Source organism: Neofelis nebulosa, chromosome 3, assembly GCF_028018385.1.
Source record: "Neofelis nebulosa isolate mNeoNeb1 chromosome 3, mNeoNeb1.pri, whole genome shotgun sequence".
In the NCBI taxonomy this organism is placed as follows: domain Eukaryota; kingdom Metazoa; phylum Chordata; class Mammalia; order Carnivora; family Felidae; genus Neofelis; species Neofelis nebulosa.
The window spans coordinates 77,660,647-77,679,209 of NC_080784.1; the positions used below are offsets into that span (position 1 = coordinate 77,660,647).

At 37.8% G+C, this 18,563-nt stretch overlaps 1 protein-coding gene across 2 annotated transcripts in view; it reads left to right on the forward strand.

The window, feature by feature from the left end:
- The window catches only part of SH3D19 (SH3 domain containing 19), a 189,479-nt gene that overhangs the window by 157,524 nt on the left and 13,392 nt on the right, over positions 1-18,563 (forward strand). For both annotated transcript variants that reach the window (XM_058721173.1, XM_058721174.1), the window contains 6 exons: positions 5,494-5,555; positions 6,605-6,869; positions 9,283-9,351; positions 9,514-9,654; positions 15,205-15,286; positions 16,929-17,059. In XM_058721173.1, coding sequence (XP_058577156.1) covers positions 5,494-5,555; positions 6,605-6,869; positions 9,283-9,351; positions 9,514-9,654; positions 15,205-15,286; positions 16,929-17,059 — 750 coding nt within the window. The remainder of the gene's footprint in view (positions 1-5,493; positions 5,556-6,604; positions 6,870-9,282; positions 9,352-9,513; positions 9,655-15,204; positions 15,287-16,928; positions 17,060-18,563) is intronic.

The following is an 18,563-nucleotide window of genomic DNA, read 5'->3' on the forward strand; positions in this document are numbered from 1 at the left end:
AAGATAATAACCATAAGAATTTGTTAATCTGAAATTTAGGGAAAAATTTTTTTAATTTAAAAATAGTACTTTATCATGCACTTGTTAACAATGGTAGTCAAAGAGTTATATATATATATATATATACACACACACACATACACACACTGTATTTCAGGTGTATAACACAGTGATCTAATATTTATATACATACAAAATGGGCACTACAGTAAGTCATTACCATCTGTCGCCATACAAAGTTGTTACAGTATTACTGACCATATTCTCTATGCTGTACATTACATCCCCATAGCTTATTTATTTTATAACTGTAGGATTATACCTCTTAATCCTCTTCGCATATTTCACACCCCTCCCACCTCCCCTCTGTTCTCTGTATCTATGTATACATATATATATATATATACATATATATATACATATATATACGTATATATATATACATATATATATATATATATATATATATATATATATATATGTATATATATATATATATATTTTTTTTTTTTTCAACCTCAATACCATTTCCCCATGCTGTTTGAAACTCCCATATGGTAGGGGCGCCTGGGTGGCGCAGTCGGTTGAGCGTCCGACTTCAGCCAGGTCACGATCTCACGGTCCGTGAGTTCGAGCCCCGCGTCAGGCTCTGGGCTGATGGCTCGGAGCCTGGAGCCTGTTTCCGATTCTGTGTCTCCCTCTCTCTCTGCCCCTCCCCCGTTCATGCTCTGTCTCTCTCTCTGTCCCAAAAATAAATTAAAAAAAAAAAAAAAAGAAACTCCCATATGGTAGATTATCTTTTAAGGTTTGTTCAAAAGAAACCAGTTCCTTTAACAAGTGTTGGCAAGGATGTAGGGAAAAGGGAACCCTCTGCACTGTTGGTGGGAATGTAAATTTATACAACCACTGTGGAAAACAGTGTGGAGGTTCCTCAAAAAAATTAAAAATAGGGGTGCCTGGGTGGCTAACTCAGTTGAGCATGCAACTCTTGATTTTGGCTCAGGTCGAGATCCCACGGTCGTGGGATTGAGCCCTGTGTCAGGCTTTGCACTGAGCATGGAGCCTGCTTGAGGTTCATTCTCTCCCTCTCTCCCTCCCCCCCTCCCCTCTTCCCACTCATTCCCCTCCCCCCCTAAATAAAATAAAAATTAGAAACAATTATCATATCCAACAATTTCACTTGTAGGTACTTATCTAAAAAAAGTGAAAACGCTAATTCAAAAAGACATATGCACCTGTGTTCATCACAGAATTGTTGGCAATAGCCAAGATATGGAAGCAACCTAAGTGTCCATCAATAGATTAACTTAATGGGTAAAGAAGATGTGCTGTATATGTGCAATGAAATATTACTCACCCATTACAAGATGAAATCTTGCCATTTGTGACAACGTGGATGGACGTAGAAGGTATTAAGCTAAGTGAAATAAGTCAGGCAGAGAAAGATACTGTATACTTTACTTATATGTGGGATCTAAAAAGCAAAACAAAACAAAACGGAAACAGTCTCATAGATACAGAGAACAAACAGAGGGGAGGTGGGAGGGGTGTGAAATATGCAAAGAGGATTAAGAGGTATAATCCTACAGTTATAAAATAAGCTATGGGGATGTAATGTACAGCATAGAGAATATGGTCAGTAATACTGTAACAACTTTGTATGGTGACAGATGGTAATGACTTACTGTAGTGCCCATTTTGTATGTATATAAATATTAGATCACTGTGTTATACACCTGAAACTAATACAGTATTATCTATCAATTATTCTTTAATTAAAAATTTAAAAAGGAAAATTTAAAAAATTTTAAAGGAACAAATTCTTAACATCTCTGTACCAAATTTTCAGTTCAAATTTCATAATAGTTTTACACTGTGCATTAACTATGCTTATTACACACACAAACCCATCTAATCATCTAGTGAAAAGAGATTTCTTTGAAGGAAACATTAAATTAAATTAGCCAATATCAAGTTAATGAGATTTTCCTGTAGGCTGAACTAAAATTTAGTGATGGTTTACATTTTCAAAGTACTTGGTAATAAATTTTTATTAAAATTGGGCCAAGAAAGCCCATTAGGGGATGATAGGGCCCGTACAATACTGTTGTTGAATAGAAGAAAATCCCAAATTTCCATGGAGGAAAATTTACTTGAGCAGGTTACTGACTTCTACTCTAAAGGGTTGTAAAAGAGAGTGAGAGGGTGATGTGTAGGCATATATGTATCATTCATGAAGTCATGTAATGGGCTTCTGTAAACCATAAAGCTCTATTAAAGTATTAGGTATTATTACATTTGGTGTTAAGCAGAACACAAAGCAACTCCCACATTTTAGGAAAACAAGAAAAGGAAGTTAGATTTAACCATCTGGAGAGGTACTATAATCATAATTGTTCCTCACATGAACAGGAAAATCCTGTCCTACACTGTTTACCAAGGAGTGCCAAAGCATTCTGTGCTGTCCTATAATAAATACATATCATGATAGATGCACTGGGTCTAAAGGAAGAAGAGGAAAGAAACAGACCACAAGTGAAATGAGTTGGCTAAAGTCACACATAATAGATTTCAGGGCCAGAAAGTCAAATCTATGCCTGAGAAATTCCTTTTGTTTGAGGATTATGATTACGGAGTGACTATTAGACCAGAGATTTTAATGCCTTCGGGTATCGGGGAAAGACTATTTCACGGGGCGCCTGGGTGGCTCAGTCGGTTAAGTGGCTGACTTCGGCTCAGGTCATGATCTCACGGTCTGTGAGTTTGAGCCCCGCGTCGGGCTCTGTGCTGACCGCTCAGAGCCTGGAGCCTGTTTCGGATTCTGTGTCTCCCTCTCTCTGACCCTCCCCCGTTTGTGCTCTTTCTCTGTCTCAAAAATAAATAAACGTTAAAAAAAAAAAAAAAAGACTATTTCACCAGTGTAATCACCCACGAGGATGGGCTTGATCTTTGCCAACTGTGTCCTTTGATGAGGCACGAGACAAAAACTCTTTACTGTTTCTTCATCTTAGGGCAGGATGGCTGTGTTACGAAATCTCCCTTTCTTCACCAGAAGGACAGGGACTCTAGGGTGAAGAACATCAGGAGCCCCTGGAGCAGGAGCAGATGTTTTTGTGTGAGAACTCAGGGCTTCCAAAGCTTTTCCCAAAGAGGCTGCCAGCCAGTGCAGGAGAGTCAGGAGACGCCACCTGCTATGTATCAAGAATCCAAGCTGTAGCACAGAAGCTGGCCAGTGAATTCAGGGCCTAAGAAGTGGTACCAGGTCTTGGAGAAAGAAGAGAAGGAACTTTTGCAGAGGCTCCTAAGAAATTCCAACAGACAAGAATGTGGTCTTGGAAGAAATATGTGTTTTTTAAAATTCAGCAAAAACAAACTATGGAATTATTTTGAAGTTAGAATATAAGAAACCATTCCAAAGCAGATGAACAAAAAGATGGCATCTGCAGGGGCAGTACAAGCAGAAAGACCAGCTTCACCAGGAACTATCCAAACACATTGTAAGCCAAAGTTCAGAGAAGTCAGAGCTAAAGAAAAACTATAAAAAACAGATGCAGAGAGGCTCCAGTTAGTTGTGGAATATTGAAGAGGAGGAAATACGTAATCATTAATCTTCCAAAGGCTGTTGGCAGAACTCGTGCACAAAGCTGGACTTTAGCAAACACTAGGACAGTGGCTTCTACAGGAGCCAGTCCTCTCTTCTCAGTATTTATGTTCTACAGTGTGCCTAACATTCCTGGGCGATGTGAGCATACTGCCTTTTTTTTTCCTGATTCAAAATGTTCTCATTGTGGAAAATTTGAGAAACTAAAAAGATACTTAAGATCCTCCATAAAAATAACACCCCTGAGAGAAAAGTACAGTTAATATTTTGTACAAGGTTAGGATTATGTGGTATGTAGTTATTAAAGTACATCATCTATAACTTTTTGTGTCAAATGTATACATCTATATTTTTTATATGCCTTCATTTATTAAGTTATCTAACAACTATAGTTTTGAGGAAACCAGTAAGAGTTCCTGACTCTCTGCTAGAGTGTTTTTCTGTTTGTTAATATTAAAGGTAGCCAAGTAAATAAGTGAGTTTTTCAGAATCATAGCAGGATTTGTCAGGAGTGGGAGGAATATAGGCAGCGGTGGATTTATAAGGCATGGATTTTGTATGGACCATTGCAGGGTTTATGGGCTAGTGACTTGCCTCACTACATTAATTGAACTCATTAGTGAAACCAAGTTTTAAGGGCAAGCTTAATTTGTTTTTAAAAATGGGATTTTGAAATATACTTAAATGATCGCAGTTACTGGCAATTAATCATTTGGTATTTAAGGAAAAGTTGTTAATATTCAGTTTGAATTAGAACACTATGGAAGTCAGTTTTAACTCATTTATAAGGTGAGAGGGAGGAAAACAGTCTGAATTAGCCTGAACATTCCCAAATGACAGTTAAATCTCCCTTAAAAAAAAAAGGCAATGTAATTTTAAAGGGTTAGCACTTTCCCCCTTGGAGGAATATTATATTGTGCATGTCAGTACTGGGGGCTTAGAAAGTAGGAAACGTGAAAAAAGGAGACTCGATCAGAATTAGAAGAATTTAGAGAGGACTTTTTCCTAAAAAAAACCCAAAAAACAGAAGTTTTGGCTTTGTGATCCTTTAACAAAAAGATCTGGAAACATTTTCCATGTATTATTATACTCATTTCCTAATCCTTAGGCTACAACATGTTTGAAAAATCTGTTTAAGCAGCACAGTTTGAGTCCTTTTCCTATAGAAATCTTCCTCTTGTTCTCCACACTTTCAGTTTCTCCCATATGCTGTTAGGCTCGGACATTCCTGCTCTACCCATCTTTTATTTTTTGAGTTATCCTTACTCTTTCTGCTTTCTTGAGCCTTTTCCATTATTCTTCACATACCTTCCTTTCAGGCCATCCCTTAAGTTTGTATTGTGTTCTACCTCCTAGTTCAGAAGCCACCACCCAAACTATAAACCACCCAGTGATGAGAGATCTGCTTGTTGTAAGCAAAACAAACTAATCACCACCTCACTTATTATACGTTTAAACTTATGAGCAGTGCGTATCTTAAGTGTTGTCATAGGATAAATAAAGGCTATTTTTTAAAAATTCCCTTCAGTGCTTGCTTAAATTGCTACTGTATAACCTATCATGATTTAAATATCATCCTTAATACCTGATGAGTCTGCTGGGCGCATAACCACACAGTGCAGTTGGTTGGGCCATGGTCCACAACAGCAGACTACCCTGGTCTTCTCTCTGTTTTCACTTGTATTCAGACTTGACAACTGATACAGGAAGTAATAGTTAATATTGTTAAGTAATGAGTTAATATTGCTTAAGACTAAAAACTCTCAAACTACTTTCTATAACTCAGCTACATTTCCACTTAGAGAGCTAGTCAAAAAGTTGTCCATAATTCCTCTTGACAAGCTCTTATTTCAGATTAACCTTAACTGAAAAGCATTGTCTGATACTTGCAGGAATCTGACCACATGGGTCAAACAGGAGGTTCTGTGCGAGGACCCCCAAGGTTGCCACCAAGGTAAGTAAGTGTGAGAAAACTTTTAGGAAGTAAATTAAAGAAAAACTAATGACTCAGACTGGACTCTGTTTTCTGTCATCAAAACTGAGTGTTGTTGGTCCAAGATCTTTTGAAGATGCATTAAACTCCTGAATTCTCCCAGACCACTAGCCTCTACTCTGTTTCTGACATCTGGTTGTAAGAATCTTTGCTCCTTCTTTCTTTTAACAAAGCCCAGCAACTCATAGAGTACAAACACTGATCTGTATTACTTTTCCTCAACTAAATGAACAAGAAGACCCTTTCTAAACCTAAAGCAACTCTGCTTCTTGAACGAATACATGAACGTATGCACATACTCCCCATTATGAAACCAGCCTGGTTTTTGAAAGCCTCTCCAAAGGGAGACAGGCACTGTGAGCTCAGAGGGGACCTGCCCTCCTGAGTTCCAGAGCTACTTGAACAAAATGCTGTGATGCTATCAGAAGATGTTACTATGTTGGAAATTATTTTTGTCATAGAGATTATGGGAAGACTTTCAAAGTAATGGTTGTCTTACCCATTTTCAGAATTAGCTTTCTTTATATTAAACTAAATTAGGGTTTTAGTAATAATTCCTCTAACACAAATATTGAGGGAATTTGGTGTTCCTTTTCTAATTATGTATGGACCCAGTCAAATATACCTGATACCTTATTATTAGCATTTCATCTCATACTTTAGAAAGTGCTTAGTCTCCTGAAATAGTCATGGTGTGTTTAAGAGTAAATAGCGCCTTGGAGAGCTCATGATAGTAAATGCTTGTTTGTCTTAAACTAATGAATCTCTAGTGCAAGATAAGAGGAAGCTGGAGCATCATGGCATTTCCTCTAATAATATAATGTTTAATGCAGCAGTCGTTTGCTCAAAAATAGCATAGCCTGCATGTTTCAGAAATTGTATTACCCCAGCAGAAAGCTGTGTGTGTGTGTGTGTGTGTGTGTGTGTGTGTGTGTGTGTGTAAGAAAGAATAAAACAGGACCCTAATAATCAATCAAACACTGACTCCCAGCACCCTCATTGACTTTCAGACCTATAAATGGAAAAGTTATACCGACTCGACAACCTCCTCCCAAGGGGGCCCCGGAGAGACCACCTCCCCCGAAACTTTCTGCAACCAGAGCATCAAATAAAAAACTGCCTTTTAATCGGTCTTCTTCTGACATGGATCTTCAGAAAAAACAAAGTAACTTGGCATTTGGACTTTCGAAAGCCAAGAGTCAAGTCTTTAAAAATCAAGATCCGGTGCTGCCCCCTCGCCCCAAACCAGGACACCCTCTCTACAGGAAATATATGGTGAGTGTAGCCCTTAAAAATGTTTGTAGTCAAGAGATTTGTTCTAAAGTATATAAATGATCTGTTACTCCTTAGAAAAAGGTGATGAGACAAATGGGGACTTGCCCCTTGACACCAAGAGGGCTTTAGAGAAGTAGGCCATAATAAAACTAGGTCTTTAAAGCAGGGTTTCATTATTAGAAGAACTATAGGAAAAGAAAGCAGGGCAGACAGGGAGTGTAACCTGCTGTCTGGCTTGACCAAACAAACTGAAAAACCTGACCCAGTGGATTATACTGATGGGAGTAGCTCTGACAGATATTATAGTTTATAACTTGATATAGTTTATATCTTACAGCTACCTTGCCCACAGACTAAAATTTAAAATGAAATAGAAGGAAATTTCTCATTAAAATGGATGTTTTTTTCCTCACTTTCCCCTTTAGAAACCTAATTATCATGGCCCATTTAACAGTTACTGGTTAGAAGCTTTTAATCAATAATTGAGATAGTTGAGATATTAATTTTGTTCTCTTGAATGTGTTTTTTCATCATGTGACTTCAAAACGTTTGTTCATTTCCCACTCTTAAGTGAAAATAGAGCTGATGTGCTCTCTCTACTTTGGTCAGGTTAGCCTGATAAAATGCAAAACAAATAAAAATGAGGAGAACAGAACTGTTTGCACTTTTTTAAATAATTGTGTGACAGTGGCTCTTAACAAAGACAACAATTAGCAATATTATGTTATTCTACATTTCCTCATTAAGGAAATTTAAGCCATTTAGGATTTTTCTAATCCTAAGAGAAGGGTATAGACAGATAAGAAAAAGGTAGTGTACTCATTTTCACTTTCATTTTCATTTAAACTGATGAATAAAACCCAGGGGTGTTCTTTGGGATAGGTTACTTTAAAATAATAAGTAAGAACAGTGACTGATGTGTTGAGTACTTACTATGCGCCCGATATTGTTTAGACACTTTAGGGGTGCCTGGGTGGCTCAGTTGGTTAAGCATCCGACTTCAGCTCAGGTCATGATCTCATGGTTCGTGGGTTTGAGCCCCACATCAGGCTCTGTGCTGACAGCTCAGAGCCTGGAGCCTGCTTCGGATTCTGTGTCTCCCTCTCTCTCTCTGCCCTTCTCCCTCTCATGATGTGTCTGTCTCTCAAAAATAAATAAACGTTAAAAAAAAAAAAAGATTGTTGTTGAAACACTTTATGTGTATTATTCCTCACATCAGCCCTTGAAGTAAATACTGTTATTAACCTCTATTATACAAATGAAAAAAAATAAGACACAGAGAAGTTGAGGAATTTGTCCAGGGTCACAAAATCAGTTAATGGTAGAGCCAAGATTTGAACGTAGATCAGCTGGCTCTGAGCCCCATGCTCTTAGCCAATAAGCCATACTATGAGTAGTATTAGTAGCTGTAAAGTCTCTACTAGCTTTGGACATTCTATGTTAAGAGCCTTATTCAGGAAAAACCGTATTTTGCTGGTTCTTAGCATAGCTGTATAATGTCAGTAAAACATTTGGATAGCTCAAATTAATAAATTCAAAATGATAGTATATTAGAGTAGTATGTCTCAGTATGAAATAATTCCTTAAGTCTCTCATTTTTTCCATGGACATTCCTTGATTAAATTGCTAAAATCAAGACTCTTGTTCCTTTGGGAGCCTGGGACTCTTAACAGGGATGCTGGGAATCACCACCACCCAACCCAGCCTTACAGGGACACATCCCTGCACTCTGAATCTTTGCTTATGAGTGATTGAAATCTGCCTTTTCTTGTTGGAAGTGAGCTTGTGTGATCACACTTCCTGGATATACCCTCTGACCTGCACTTATCAGACCAAATTTATCAAGGCAGGGAACAGTCCTCTGGCTAAGGGTGGGGTGCAGATGTAAAAGTAATTCTAAGATCAGACAGCTGAGTACGAAGTGACTGGGGTCAGGCAATGAAATGGGTTTAAGTAGATACTTGGTATCAGAGAGACTCTAGGAGAAAAGGAAATTGAAGGCAAATGAAAGCAGTCAAGCCCTACACAGGAGGCTCCAGTCCCCCATCAGCCTTCAGAAGACAGCCATTGAGAACCCTGCAGTAAAGACATGGTTTAGGCTCTGAGGTCAGGTGCTGAGCATTTATCCTTTAAATGCTTTAAATCAGGAGACTTGGTGGGCCTTGTCCTACAGAATAGAACTTCCTGGTTGTACTTGTTAAAGGGAATTTTTGGCCACATTCTTCACATTCCGATACTATTAGTATCCATTTCTCATGGATCCCACTAGATCTAGAGCTTGAGGAAGCCAAGTGAAGAGTTTAACTGCTAGAAAAGTTGCACTTTAGGCACACATTTGACATCTCCACATTATCAGCAGTTTATGAGGAGGCTATTTGATTGTGAATAATCCTTTTGTGGGTTTGTGTTTAAGCTGTCTGTGCCTCATGGAATTGCCAATGAAGACATTGTCTCCCAAAACCCTGGAGAACTCTCTTGTAAGGTAAAGTAGAGCTCTTTCTTTACTAATGTAAAAAAATCAGTGTCCTCTGTTACTCCTTCACACATTATTAAATGCTTTAGGCTCCAAAGATTAAAATGTGAAAAAAGTAATAATGTTTTATTAAATAATAATTGCTTCAGAGTGTGATATTGTGCCTTACAGCGTGGGGACGTACTTGTGATGCTGAAGCAGGAAGAAAATAATTACTTGGAATGCCAAAAGGGAGAAGATATTGGCAGAGTTCACCTGTCTCAGATAAAGATTATCACCCCACTTGATGAACATCTTAGAAGCAGACCAAACGTAAGGAATTAATATTGCACAGCTGTCATGTCACACATGGCAGCACATTTCATAGAACTATTAATTATATCTCATCCTCAGGTTTTTATTAGCACGTTTATTTTAACCAGAGTAAAATTTGCAGTAGCATTTTATTTCATTTTAAGAATAAATGACTTCTGAAAGACTTGCCCCTGCCATGCTAATCACTTTGACACACAGAATGACTACCATGTGTTGTCTTCCTCATAGCATACTGACTTACAGCAACCAGAGCACTCAGCCATTAATATTCAACTGTGAGAGCTATTTTTTTTTCCAAAATAATGTAAACATGTTTACCAAACTGTCCGAGATTAGTTTCCTAGCAGAATGGATAATTATTTTAACGGGGGCCCTATAAATGCTAAGTCTGACATTAAAAAGCACTTGCCTTTAAGATTTAAGCTTAGAGTAAACCTCATTTCTCTGATCATAGCTCAAAATAATGAAATGAAATGTAATCCAACAACCTAAAGTCACAGTTTAGGCCTAACAAATTGGTGGAGCCTGGGAGAATGCAATGATTAGCGAAGGTCGTTTGTTTAGCAAGAAAAATAGCATTGAATAATTTATAGAGATGTATTCGTAAAAGAGCTTCTTAAGTTATCCAGTTAAATTTTCACTATCTGTTAGTTAATGTGGCAAACTTGAAAAATAATACCCACCAATCATTTAACCCAAGTAAAGTATTTGGTTTGCCATTCATCCTAGTTTTCATAATCTAGTCCAATTCTTTCTTCTTAGAAGGCAGTTTATCTTTTGAAGTTTGCCAAGAATCTTAAAAATTTGTGTCTTGGAGAGCAGAGAAGATATGTGTTAAACTAGTCACAGGTAGGATACTGAAATTCTAACTTTAGTCCACACAGGGAAAGTTCTCCTCTTACTCATTTTCTCTTTGTTTTGATATAGCATTATCCATCTGTCACAGCCATCCTTCCTCTCTCAGAACACACTGATGGGTGACAGTGGGAGTTATAGGGCCAAAAAGCTTTCCTCAGTGAAAAACAGAAGCTAAAAAATTAGAAGTTACTCTTATAGTAGTCCAGAGGTTTGACACTTTAAACATTACCTGCCTTCCTCTTACACCATAGACTTGAAGACACCTGGCCTCCATTGGCCAACTACTGCTGATACCAAAATGAAGCCTCCTTTAGAAAACTCTGGGTTCATGGCTAGTATTACACTTTTTAGAAAAATAAACATTACCTACTTGTAAGCCTAGTTTTAAGGTACAGATTTCTAAAGATGAGTTATACTTTCTCCTGCTTTAGTAAACAGAAAATACTGAACATTATCAGCTGAGGTTGAGCCTGTCAAGTCACAGGGGAAGTGGAAGATTGTTACCTAGTGCCTGGTTGTGAGCACAGATTTATGTCTTAGGGAGCTGGGTTTCAGTTCACTGTATATCACCCTAGGCAGTTATTTAACCTATCTCTAAACTTTTTTTTTTTTTTTTTTTTTTAATTTTAGAGAGTGAGTTGGGGAGAGGGGCAGAGGGAGAGGAAGAATGTTAAGGTTCTGCACTCTCAGTGCAGAGCTGGAAGCAGAGCTTGCTTGATCCCATGACCCTGAGATGGTGACCTGATCTGAAATCCAAGAGCTGGACGCTCAACCAACTGAGCCACCCAGGCACCCCATCTAAACTTCATTTTTTTAATGTAGAAAATAGTTAAGATAACTCCACAGAGATATTTTTAGAATTGATTTATTATATGATTCCATTTATATAAAAGTCCACAATAGGCAAATCCAGAAAGTAGGTTAGTGATTGCCTAGGGCTATGGGGAGGGTGCAGAGGGAATGACTGCTAATGGGGAGGGCGTGTCTTTTCAGAGTGATAAAAATGGTCTACACTTAGATTGTGGTGATTGTTGCACAGTTTTGTGAATTTGCCAAAACTATGTACACTTTAAATGATGGATTTTATGGTATTATTATGGAGTTATATCTCAAAGATGTTTAAAAACTTAAAAGAGCTAATTAATGCATATAAGGTGTTTACCCTGGTGAGTAGCACATAGAGAATAAACAATGAGTATTGGCAGTTTTTATTCATTTGTATCCACAATTATGGTCATATTAGAAAGAGCTTTGAGGGGGCTCCTGGGTGGCTCAGTCCATTGAGCATCCATCTTCGGCTCTGGTCATGATCTCTCAGTTCGTGGGTTCGAGGCCCGTGTCGAGCTCTGTTCTCACAGCTCAGAGTCTAGAGCCTGCTTCAGATTCTGTGTCTCCCTTTGTGCCCCTCCCCTGCTTGTGCTCTGCCCATCTCTCTCCCTCAAAAATAAATAAACATTAAAAAAATTTAGAAAGAAAGGGAAGGAGGCAAACTGTAAGAGACTCTTAAATATTGAGAACAAACTGAGGGTTGATGGGGGGGTGGGGAGAGGGGACAGTGGGTGATAGGCATTGAGGAGGGCATCTGTTGGGATGAGCACTTGGTGTTGTATGGAAACCAATTTGACAATAAATTACATTTAAAAAAATTTTAGAAAGAAAGAGCTTTGAAATATATTAAATTTACCTACCAGACACCCACCCTAATGGTGTGGTCCGAGTTGTACTGACCTCTTGTGGCCAATGCTGTGTAGCCTGTTCCTCTTGCCCTATAGCTGCCAGGCCAGGTTGATGAGCAGCCTTGTGGGGATATCCATGCATTGAAGACAGAGAAGGGAAACTGACGGAGGCTCAAGTTACTGTCCCACCTCTTCTACCCACTCAGGCTTAGTCACATTCAGCTTGTTGGGCCATTTGAAGATTCATGTTTGTTTTGGTGTGGGGTAAGCCTCTGACTTCATTTTTTCCAAATGGATAGCCCTCTAACCTGACACCATTTATCGAATAGTCATTCTTTTTTCCACAGATGTAAATCAGGAGAAAAAAAATGAAAAACCACATATACACACATATAATAAATTATGTAAATAATTTTTTAGAGCCCCTGCAGACTGCAAATATTTCATGGTTCCTTTCTACAATCCTGAACTTCCCATCATGCTCATTTATTTAGAGAAAAATACTGAGCAGCTTCTAAGAAAATTGTCAGGGTGACTTTGAGAAGCTAGTGTAGTGAGCTGCCATTAACCATTACTGTCTTGACCTAGGTTCGTATTTCTCTTTACCTAACTTGGGAAAATATACATGCCTCTGCAGGTGCAATTTGGTTAAAAGATGAGGTAATAAATCGGCCTTCATTTAGTTCACAGGTTTGCCAGTGTTGAAAATAATATCTTTTAGTCAGATTAGATGCGGAGGAGGAGGAAGAGGAGAGTAAGTCTATCTGTTCATATTAAATAAAACTAAGAATAACAGTGATTCAGGATGTCAGGCTATATTATAAAGCTGTAGTCTTCAAGACAGTATGGTACTGGCACAAAAACAGACACATGGATCAATGGAATAGAATAGAAAACCCAGAAATGGACCCACAACCATATGGTCAACTAACCTTTGACAAAGCAGTAAAGAATATCCAGTGTAAAAAAGACAGTCTCTTCAACAAATGGTGTTGGGAAAACTGGATTGCAACATGCAGAAGAATGAAACTGGACCTCTTTCTTACACCATATACAAAAATAAATTCAAAATGGATACAGAACCTAAATGTGAGGAAACCATCCAAATCCTAGAGGAGAACACAGGCAGCTATAGCAGCTTGGCTATAGCAACTTCTTACTAGAAGGGAAACAAAAGCAGACGTGAACTATTGGGGCTTTATCAAGATAGAAAGCTTCTGCAAAATGAAAGAAACAATCACCAAAACTAAAAGGCAGCCTACAGAATGGGAGAAGATATGTGCAAAGGACATATCTGATAAAGGGTTAGTATCTAAAATCTATGAAGAGCTCAGCAAACTCAACACCCAACAAACACATAATCCAGTTAAGAAATGGGCAGAAGATAATGAATAAAAACTTTTCCAAAGAAGACATCCAGATGGCTAACAGACACATGAAAAGATACTCAACATCGCTTATCATCAGGGAAATACAAGTCAAAACCACGATGAGGTACCACCTCACACCTATCAGAATGGCTAAAATTAACAACACAAGAAACAACAGGTGTTGGTGAGGATGTGAAGAAAGGGGAATCCGCTGTTGGTGGGAATGCAAACTGGTGCAGTCACTCTGGAGAACAGTATGGAGGTTCCTCAAAAAACTAAAAATAGAACTACCCTAGGACCCAGCAATTGTACAACTAGGTATTTACCCAAAGGATACAAAATTACAGATTTAAAGGGGCCCATGCACCCTGATGTTTATAACAGCATTATCAACAATAGCCAAGCTATGGAGAAACCCCAGATGTCCATCAACTGACGACTGGATAAAGAAGATGTGGCATATATATATAATGGAATATTACTCAGCCATTAGAAACAGTGAAATCTTGCCATTTGCAACAACATGGATGGAGCTAGGGTGTATTATGCTAAGTGATATAAGTCAGTCAGAGAAAGACAAATATAGGATTTCACTAGTGGAATTTAAGAAACAAAACAGGTGAACATATGGGAGGGGGGAAAAAAGAAAGGGAAACAAACTGTGAGGACTCTTAATGATAGAGAACAAAGCGAGGGTTGATGGAGGGAGGTGGGTGGGGGATGGGCTGGATGGGTGATGGGTATCAAGGAGGTCAGTTGTGATGAGCACTGGATGTTGCCTGTAATTGATGAATCACTGACTTCTCCTGAAATCAATATTGCACTGTTAACTAGCAAGAATTTAAATAAAATTTTAAAAAGAAAGATTAAGTTTTAAAAACTAAGAGTAACAGTTGCTTATCAATGAGAAAAGGTCACTCTTCAACTTTACTCTCTCCCTTAGCCAATCTAGGAAGTTGGCTAAATGGGTAGAGAATATTGAATTCTCTTTGCTAATTTAGTTAGAATTACTGTTGAATAAACCATTTAGATTAAATAGAAAATCCAGGGTAGGCATGGGAGGTAGTGTTGGTCTTCAAATTAGAGAAAGCCTTCAGTTAAGTGGTAATAAATGAAATGGATTTTACTTTTTGTGAATTATACTTTTGTGGAAGTCATTAGCTCTTTTCATTATGAAAGGCAAGAGTATAAATTGCAGAGCTTTCTTCTTTTACCATTTTAATGAAGACTCAACTTTGAAGGCTCTGTTCTTGAGGTGTAGTACTGATAACAGTTTAAAGAAAAAGCAACCCTGGCAAGGTACACAGATCAAAAAACACTACTTCAGGGTAGAATGGTACCAGTTAATAAAAAAATTTTTTAAAAGTTAATTCCCTTTTAATTTACTCTCGTGGTTTTAAGAAAAATGCTAGGGGATATCATAATTGAGAGTTATTTTTGTCCTCCCTTGGCAAGGACACGTGCCTTTTCAACTTGATAATGATTCCCTTGTTTGGCTCAACTATGTGGTTTGCATCTTGTACTCAGAATGTAATTATGTCAAGAGGATTCTAATGAGGAAAAAAAAAAATGGTCTCAGAGCGAATAGCAAATCCAGCATGCATCGTGCACACTTCATTCACAGCTCTGTTTTTCCCCCTAAGGATCCAAGCCATCCAAGCCGTGCTCAGAAGCCTGTTGACAATAGTGCCCCTCATGCTGTTGTTCTTCATGATTTCCCAGCAGGTAAGCACATAAATAATAAAGTGGTAGACCTCAGGATCCCTGAGCAGATATCTTCCCTGAGTTAACCTCTAGAGGACATCTTCATTTTCTGTGCCAAAAAGATTGGTCATTTTACCACCCACCATGCCTTCCAGAAGGGTCATTAATAGCCAACTGTTCCAGAGAGCTTAGCTGCATTCCCTTGCCTTTAAAACTCTCTGTGAGAGAGAGAATGAGGGGAGACAGAAAGGGCTGGGGGTGGAGGGATTCCCTTGCAATGAGCAAAAAGTGAATTGCCTACCAGTTGCAAACTTTTAACTCTTTAAAAACTATGCATATTGGACCCCAAAAAATGCATACCAGTTAACAATTAAAATGAAATTCTTTTTTTTTTTTTTTTAATGTTTATTTTTGAGAGTGAGCACACAAGCTGGGGAGGGGCAGAGAGAGGGGACAGAGGATCCCAAGCTCCCTGTTGATAGCAGGAAGCCCAGTATGATGCAGGGTTCAAACTCCCGAACAATGAGATCATGACCTGAGCCAAAGTTGGATCTTAACCTACTGAGCCACTCAGGTGCCCCATAATGAAATTAGTTCTAATTTAATGAGGGAAATAATTTTCTCCTAAGAGTTGCAAAACCTACACACAGAACTTAGCTATTACTTATGTGATGAAAATACACATTTTTTGCAATCAATTTTTAAATACCTTTTATATTCAAGGCTAAAATAAACCCCTATTTTTTTAGGTTTATTTATTTATTTTGAGGAGAGGGAGGGGCAGAGAGAGAGAGGAAGAGAGAGAATCCCCAGTAGGCTCCACACTTAGTGCAGAGCCCAACATGGGGCTCAATCCCACGACCCTGGGATCATGACCTGAGCTGAGTCAGATGCTCAACCAATTGAGCCACCCAGGTGCCACTACAAATAAACTCATGATTTATTAAAACTTCTTATAATCTACTTGGTAGACTGATTTTTATTTCAGTGTGAGTAGATTTACTTGCTAAGGAACTCTACTAGTCCCTTAGTTAATATTTTATATTGAAATGATTTTTAAGCATGATTGAAAATAATAATATTCTACATGTCTATAAAATATTTCAGGGGCGCCTGGGTGGCTCAGTCGGTTAAGCGTCTGACTTCGGCTCAGGTCACGATCTCGCGGTCCGTGAGTTCGAGCCCCGCGTCTGGCTCTGGGCAGATGGCTCAGAGCCTGGAGCCTGTTTCAGATTCTGTGTCTCCCTCTCTCTCTGCCCCTCCCCCGTTCATGCTCTGTCTCTCTCTGTCTCAAAAATAAATAAACGTTAAAAAAAAAAAAATTAAAAAAAAAATATTTAATTGCTCAAGATGTATTTAGCAAAAGGTTTATATTAACCTGGTAGGAACCTTTGACCAACAAAATAGTTTTTTTTAACCATCTCCCATCAATCGGTGCATGGTAAATACATCTAATTTGGCCTTTAAAAAGGAAGCTTATAATAACAATATCCTCCCAAAAAAGAATATGTTTTTTAAGTCAATTTTATTAGTATAATCTGTTCTTAAAATCAATAGAATGTACTGCCTCAGTGGACAGAACTGAAAGCTACTTTGTGCGCTGCTTTAATCAAATCTGCAACCAAGAGAATTCATCATACATAATTATAATTTTATGTTACAGAGCAAGTTGATGATTTGCACCTCACTTCTGGAGAAATTGTTTATCTTCTGGAAAAAATAGACACAGATTGGTATAGAGGGAAATGTAGAAACCAGACTGGTATATTTCCTGCCAACTACGTCAAAGTAATTGTAAGTGGGTAGTGCTTGTTTAAATTGGTCATATATTTGGTGTGTTCTATGTGACTTGCAGTTTGGAAAAAACCAGAAGCCTAGATAGCCTAGATTCTTTTTTTTTTTTTTTTTTTAAGTTTATTTATTTATTTTTGAGGTGGTTAGGGGCAAAGACAGAGGGAGAGAGAGAGATTCCAAGCAGGCTTCACAAAGTCAACACAGAGCCTATTGCGGGGCTGTAACCCACGAACCATGAGATGATGACTTGAGCCAAAATCAAGAGTTGGACGCTGAACTGACCGAGCCACCCAGGCACCCCAAAACCTAGATTCTTATATTCTAATTCTCTGTCTTCCATTGATCCCTTTGGTATTTGGAAAATTTTTAAAAGAAAATTTTTGTTCAGCTAGGCAATGATTAATTTTATTATATTATATGGAGTATTAAAACTTAATGCCTAAATGCTCTCTGAAATCTAAGGTGAAAAATGCAGGTCAACTAGTGAACCAACTTGGAGGGTGGATAAGCACTAAAGGATACATATTAATTCTTTGAAACATTTAGTAAATAATAATTAAATGTTACTGGATAGTCCTGAAGGAATGTCCCCTGAGATTATGGTGCCAAGTTTTCTTTGAGGTAGATTTCACTTTTGGTTTCTTTCATCCTTTCCATTCCCATTTATTTCCATTTAAAAAAATAGATTTGGGAATACTAAAGTACTTTTATTGGGGGTAGTGGTCCATTAATGATGTTTCATATAATAATTTCAAATCTGATTGGGAAAAATTATATTAAGTATCAGAATTTTTACACCCTCACAGCCTACAGTATGTGAGCCCATATTATAGAGCCCTAAGGGTAAGCCCAGGTGGCTGTGAACTATGGAGATAAAATCAGAATGCCACTTGAACATTTATATCAATAGGAAGAGTATGACTCAGTCTCTGATATAACTTATTGATACTGGAAACTATCAATAAAGCTAGCTTATATCATTAAGCTTTAACAACTTATTTAAGTGGGAAAAAGCCAATGACTTTCCATTACATCACAAACTTAGGAAACAAATATAACAGAAAACCTGTATTTTTTCAAATATAAATGAGCTCGAGTCTCTTGAATTATAAAATGTGGGTCTTAAAAATTGTCTAGTGTATATATGCCGTGATTCTTTGGACAATCTAACCACATTCTCTAAATTAATATTAAGAATAATGTTAGTTTTAGCACTCTTTCTCATTTTTCTTCTGCCCAATGTAGCAGTACTTTAAAAAGCACAATTACCACACTGAAATCAATCACACTGAATCTGCCACATTATTGGTATAAGTGTTATTTCTAAACCTACAGGTTTAAAAAATTGTTTTAAAACTTTTAGAATTTATCAGGAAGGGTGCTGATTTATTTAATATAGACCTCTAAACCTTAAGTAGTTTTCAGACTTAGTGCATTATGGTCAATATTTTATTACAACCCAGCTCTACCAAGCCCTGTAAATAAAGTATTCTCTAAAGTGCTT